Source organism: Vombatus ursinus, unplaced genomic scaffold, assembly GCF_900497805.2.
Source record: "Vombatus ursinus unplaced genomic scaffold, bare-nosed wombat genome assembly UNPS02014770.1, whole genome shotgun sequence".
NCBI classification, from domain to species: Eukaryota; Metazoa; Chordata; class Mammalia; order Diprotodontia; family Vombatidae; genus Vombatus; species Vombatus ursinus.
Window position 1 is genome coordinate 32,410,850 of NW_020954548.1, and position 6,547 is coordinate 32,417,396.

Genomic DNA, 6,547 nt, shown 5'->3' on the forward strand with positions numbered 1-6,547 from the left:
AAAATCCTTTTTGAGTTCTTCCAAGGCCTGGGACTGATTCATATTTTTCTTGGAGACTTTGAATGTAGGAGCTTTGGCTTTATTGTCTTCTTCTGGTTGTATGTTTTGATCTTCTTTGTCGCCAAAGTAAGATAATATAGTCTGACTCTTTTTGTGCTGCTTACTCATGATCGCGGCCAATTACTTGAGTTTTAAACTCTGTTAAGGTAAAAGTCTGCTTCCAATGTGAAGAGTGTACTGTCCCAAGCTTCGGGGGTTTGTACAGCTGTTTTCAGAGATACTTCTAGGGACCCATAAATTTTCAGTTCTTCCAAGGTGGTATGATAAGGGGCGAGGTGTTTCCTCTCCACCTCCTCAACAAGCTGCACCACGCCAGCACTCCTCCTCGCCCCCAGGACTGCCCCTCAGAACTGTGACCCGGATCCAAGCACCAGTAAAGCAAGAGATTCTTGCCTCAGCACTGGCAAAGAGATCCCTGCAATCCCCCTGTGATCAGCAACTCCATTCCCCCTCAGTCTGTGGGCCGGAAGCTCAGGAAAAAGCCGCAGCCCCCGGCCGCGCTCGAGACTTGCGGCTGAGACCTAGCTCCTCTCTCACTGCAGTCACAGACTTTTCCCACTGACCTTCTAAGTTGTCTTTGGCATTCAGAGGTTGAGAAGTCTGGAAACCGCCACAGCTGCCTGCGATTCAGTCCTCTGAGGCCTGCTCCAGGGTCGCTGCAGCCTGCGTGCCCACACCAAACTGCGTTCCTCTCCCTGCCCAGCGCCATACACCGTTCTGATCAACCATCTAGGCTGTCTTTGGCTGGAAATTTGTTTCACTCTGTCTTTTTGTGGGTTCTGCTGCTTTAGAATTTATTTAGAGCCTTTTTTTTTTAGGTATTTGGAGAGCTTTGGGAGAGAACTCAAGACAGTCACTGCTTTCCCACTGCCATCTTCTCCCCTGTTCTTTTGCAATTCTTTAAGGCCCTCTGCTAAGACAGATTTTTGCCTGACAAACCTCACCTGAATCTGTTACTTTGAACTTCCTTAATACCTGTCTGTAGTTTGAGACATTACAAACTTGCAAATCCAGTAACTCATACCTGATAAAGTTAAAATTATGATTATTTGTTGTTCTTAGAACATAGAATCTAGAATTGGGAGGACATTTTAAGTGATCATTTAGTTTTGCAAATGAAGAAACTGAGACCCAGAAAAAAATGATTTGCATAAGGTCACAAAGGTAGTGAGTGGCATAGCTAGTATTCAAAACTTAGTCCTCTGACTCCAGATCCAGTTTTTTTCTCCTACCTCATGGATATAGCTTTTCTTACTAATAGAATGTAAGCACAGGGAGGGCAGGGACCAAATCTTCTTTTTAAAATACCTCTGTCGTTGATACAGTGCCATGCTTTTAGGATCAACTTATTAAATTGTTGCTGGATGAATTAAACTTACTGAGTGCTACGGTGTTGTTGGTCCTTTACCTGTAGGAGCCTCCTCTCCCAGAGGTTTTTGGGCATTCTTTTCTTCCGTTCCATTCCCCTTTCTCGTAGGAAACCATATTTTCCACAGCCATGGCTTTGGTATCAGCAGACTCACGAATAGCTGAACTACTCACGGAGCTCCATCAGCTGATCAAGCAAACTCAGGTAATACTTTTGTTCTTCTCCTCCGAAGAGGAGATGACCTTGGGAAAATTCAGACTTTGATTAGAAAGGGAATCAAGGTAGCATAGGCTACCTTGCCTGCAGTTGTGAAAACATGACTTCAGAATAAACTAGTGTTGCAGGACCTGTTAAGTGCCATAGGAACAATGTTGTAAGTGCTGGTTCCTGGACACAGAGAGCACAAGAAGTCCAGGTGGTTGGAGAAAAGGCTAGGGGACAGGTGAGCTAGTTGCACAGGTAGAGTAGAGGAGCTTTAGGTCTGAAGGACAGGAGACTAAACTAAGGGGAGCAAAGAACAGAGACTTGGACAGTCTGATAACTAAAATTACAACTGAAATTGGCTATAGTGTATTAACAATGTTATTGTGAAATGTTGATTAGTGCAACATTGTATTGGGTATACACAGATGAAACTAGATGTTCATAAGTCATAGTAAGGGAAATGAGATATTGAGGAAGTTTGGAGTTTTTGTTCTTAAGTTTTTTTTCTTCCCCATTGTATCATTTTAAATAGTTAAGCAAAATATGCATGAGGTATATATGTAGGAGAAACTTGGTATGCATAATGGTATAATAAAAGTGTGGATATATGTGTGTTGAAGCAAAGTTTTATTGACGCAAATGAGTAAAAACCTTAACCTTTACCCTTTCATTTCTTTAACTTCTCTCTTGTAACAACAACAAAAAAAAGTTGAGCAAAACCAACCAACATTGAGACCCCCATCTGCATCTGACAGAGCCAAGAAGCACTATGGAAAGAGCATTGGCTCAGAACCCAGAGGACCTGGGTTCAAATTCTGTCTTTGATGATGTGTGACATTTCAAAAGTGATTGTAACCTCCCTGAGCCTCAGTTTCCTTATCTGTAAAAGAGGGGGTTGTACTAGATGATGGTCTGAGGTCCCTCAGCTCTCCGATCTTTGATCCAAATCAGTAGTGTCTCCATTTCAATTTGTCAGCAGTCATTTATCAGACAGAAAAAAATGAAACAATCTCTACCCTTTCTCCCTCCCCCTTTTCTTTCCCCCCCTTTATTTCTCATCTTCTCTCTCCTCTCCTCCCTCTTTCCTTCTCTTTTCTTCATCCTTCATCTTTCCCTTCTCTCCCCCTTTTTTCTTTTTCTTTTCTTTCCCCCATCCCTCTCTTTAGAGACTGGATCTCCTGATCTTGCCCAGGCTGGAAGCCCTGTGTCCTCTCACTGGCCCAGTCCACTTCTGATTGACATGAAAGTTTTGACATGCTCTGTTTCCAACCTGGGGTGGTTTGCCTCTCCTTCGGCAAATCTAAGGAGTGGCTTTCCACTCTCTCTCTATGACTTCCCAGAAGTCTTAGTGCACTCTTAACACTGCTCTAGGACTTGAAGGATATCCAGCATTGGTGCTGGATTTGGCACAGACACAGGACAGGCTTGGCCAACTGCATGCACCTCAGAAGGCCTAACCTCAGCCTGTACCACCCCAGTCATCTAGCACATTCCTTACTTTCAAACAGTTTGTTTAATCAAGTAAGACAACATGTCCATATATAACTATTTACAGAAAATGGACAAGATGGTTGGGAAGGTGTAGGGTACTGGCAGGAGGGATCAAAAAAGATTTTGTGTTGAAGGTGGTGAGTGAGCTGTGTTTTGAATGGAAAGAGGAGTTCTGTGAGGCAGAGGTGAGGAGGAGTGTGGGGACAGCCATGTAAAGGCAGGGAGAGAAGAGGCTGAGCACTGCCTGTGAGGGATAGAGGAAAAAGCCAGTTAGCTGCATTATAGAGTTTTTAGGAAGAAGAGCAAGGTGTAATGAAGCTGGAAGGTAGCCTGGGGCTAGGTTGTGAAGGGACTTAAAAGTCAAACAAAGGGAGAGTTTAGAGTCTATCCTAGAGAAAATAGGGAGTCACTGGACTTACTTTTTTCTAGTTTTTTGCGGGAACTTTTTGAAGAGCATTTTGGGTAGAGACAGTAAAGGGAAATGATCAGGGAGGCCGTCAGCTGGGTTAACCGGACAGAACCTCTCCTTCACTTCCTCCTCCTCCTTTTCTCCATCCCTCTTCTCTCCATATCTGTGTAGGAAGAACGTTCCCGAAGTGAACATAACCTGATCAATATCCAGAAGACACATGAGCGAATGCAGACAGAAAACAAAAGTGAGAGATGGGGAGAAAGTTTGGGAGGGAAGCTTTCCTGGTATGTTGTCAGGCCCGTACCTTTCTTGTTGATTTGTGTTCCTCTGCAGTCTCTCCCTATTACCGGACGAAGCTTCGAGGTCTCTATACCACAGCCAAGGCGGATGCAGAGGCAGAGTGCAAGTGAGTGTGGTCATACCTAGGATTCTTTTTCCTCGTCCTTGTCTCATGCATGCCCCACAAAACTTATTAAAGATGTGGTTCACCTCTGGAGCCTTGCTACGGAGACCTTGTTTCTGCTCTCACACTGGCCCACATTCTCCTCTTGTATCTCCCTTGTAGTCTGTATTCTCTGTCTTCTTGTCCTCAGGCTATTTCTCATTCATTCCACATGCTAAGCTGCTGCTTTCACTTGGGCTTATGCATGTTCTGTCCCCCTCCAATTACTTTGGTCTTCATCCTTTGTTCATAAGTTCCCTTTGCTTTCTGTGCCCGTTCCCTGTTATCAGTGTTTCCTTCATGTTTTTGTCTGTTTTTTTCTTTCCATTGTTGTATCCCCACTCCCTTTTTTTTAAAATTTAATTTCCACTGTTTCTTAAATTTTGAAACTTACATTCATGCCATAGCTGCCACTTGAAGTGTTAGAATTGGTCTGACTTTCTGAATGAGAGAGCAAATTCTTTTCCTTTGATAAAGCAAAGAAGAAACCTTACACCTTCAATGCTGTTTGTGGCAGAGAAAGCAAGTTTAGGGGAGGTTTTCAAGTCTAGACATGGCAGCAATTTTACTGATTCTTTGTAATTAAACCATTACAAACTTGTTTGAGAAATAAAAGCAGGGCAACTGTTTTTCCTTTCTTTTCTCTACCAAAGTGGGAAAGGAATCTCTTGCTCTGGGCACATAAGCTAGCACTGTCCATGCTGAGCAGCAGAAAAATGCCACTGTTAACCCTGGCTCTATCTGCTGTTGTTACTTCTGGCCCAGCAGGGTTAAGGCATGCCCAAGAGGCTACTAAGGGTAAGGGCTGGCCCAGGATCAATCTCACTTATCTAAAACAGTGGAGCCACGGCCAGGGGGATGTATGTACCAGTTCCTACTCGTCCAAAGTTGCCGTTTCATTTTAAACTCAGTTCTGCCCTCAAAAAAACTGCCCCTTCCATAAAAGGAGAGTCTTCAGAAGGTTAGGGAGCTGGAAATAGGAAGTTAATTGTTCATCATTTCATTAGAATAGAATCAGAATGTAGAGTGTTAGATCTGAGAGTGACCTTGGAGATTGTCTGCTGCAGGAGTTCTTAACCTTTTTTATGTTCTGAACCCCTTTGGTAGTCTGGTGAAACCTATGGACCCCCTTTTCAGAATATTTTAAATGCATAAAGCAAAATACATAGAATTACAAATGAAGCCAATTATACTGAAATATAGTTATAAAAAATATTTTTAAACTAGTTCATAGATGAGGACATTGAAGCCCAGAGAAGGAACAAATTTATCTATAGTCCAGAACAAGATAGTGCCAGGATGCCAGGACTGCAATTAAAACCCAAGCACTCTAACTCACATTCCAGTGTTTTTGTTTTGTTTTCCCCAGCAAGTCATACAGCTTTCTATTTATCCTCATAACATGTCTGGTAGGGAGAGAAATTGTTAGGATTTTTGTCTGAGAGGCGGCATTTATCATGCCATTGAAAGTAGATAGATTAAAAAAAATTTTTTTCAAAGATTTTAGAACTCTAATCAATGGTAAACCAAAAGAATGAAGTTGAAACATACCACTCACCTTCTGACAGAGAGGTGATGAACTTAAAATGCAGAAAAAGAAATGTTTGGACATGGCTAACGTGGGAATTTGTTTTTCCAGGCTACTTAGGTACTGAGGTATTTGCTTTTCATTTTTAAAAAATGTTCTCAATGTAAGAGATGGGTTGGTTCCAGGAAGGACCAATTAATAAAATACTTGTTACTTGGGGGGAAAAAAAGAGTATAAAATTTAAAGTTAGGAGACATGGGTTTAAATCCTGCCTATGTTACTTCCTTAACTTTGTGATTTGGATAAGTCATTTATCCTCTCTGAGTGTTTTTTTTTAATCAGCGAATCAGTCATCAATTTTTTAATCAGTCAACCATAAGGGTTGTTGTAAGGAAAGTGTATTGTAAAGTACTATATAAATGTGGGCATTAGTGTCTTAATCTGTAAATTGTGGGTGGGATTAGATTAGATACCTTTTCTGAGGTCCCTTCCAGATCTTGACATATGAATCCTATGAATGATTACTTTCATTTAAAGTTGGGAAGATTTAGGTTGAAAGTAGTTTCATAATTTAAAAAAAATTTTAAGTGGCTAAGTACTGTTGGATTTATAAACTGAAGCTCGTAATTTCAGTAAAGATTCTGTCCTAAACAGTCAGTGCATAACATATGCATCCTATTTCTAATATACTTGCACTATTAATGAATGAATGAGACAAATTAGAGAAAATCAAGAATTCATGATCTTAAAGAGAACGCTGATAACATTTTTAACTTTCAGATTGTCTTAGAATAGAATTGACAGTCTATGTAGACAGAAAAAAATGCATTGTAGCCTTTCTGGAAGGACACTAGGTATTGTGAAAGTCCTCGTGGAAATTCCCAATTTGTAGATTGTGAGTTTGGTTATGTGCTTTGAGGCCAGGTGGCAGGTAGTGATTTCAGAATGTCTAGAAAGGCTAACACATTTCATGAGTAGCTGGTGATAACCTGAAAAGAAGATATTTTGGCCTCTGTTGGGCCATGAAAGGTATAAGAAAAC

General features: G+C 41.4%; 1 protein-coding gene across 3 annotated transcripts in view; it reads left to right on the forward strand.

The window, feature by feature from the left end:
• Window positions 1-6,547, forward strand: part of SGF29 (SAGA complex associated factor 29) — a 12,643-nt gene that overhangs the window by 2,116 nt on the left and 3,980 nt on the right. For 2 of the 3 annotated variants that reach the window (XM_027862843.1, XM_027862841.1), the window contains exons 2-4: window positions 1,538-1,633; window positions 3,705-3,780; window positions 3,870-3,942. In XM_027862843.1, the coding sequence (XP_027718644.1) occupies window positions 1,559-1,633; window positions 3,705-3,780; window positions 3,870-3,942 (224 nt within the window). In that variant the 5' untranslated portion in view covers window positions 1,538-1,558. Of the gene's footprint in view, window positions 1-1,537; window positions 1,634-2,868; window positions 3,155-3,704; window positions 3,781-3,869; window positions 3,943-6,547 lie in introns of those variants that run through there. The other variant, XM_027862842.1, reaches the window with a different exon arrangement.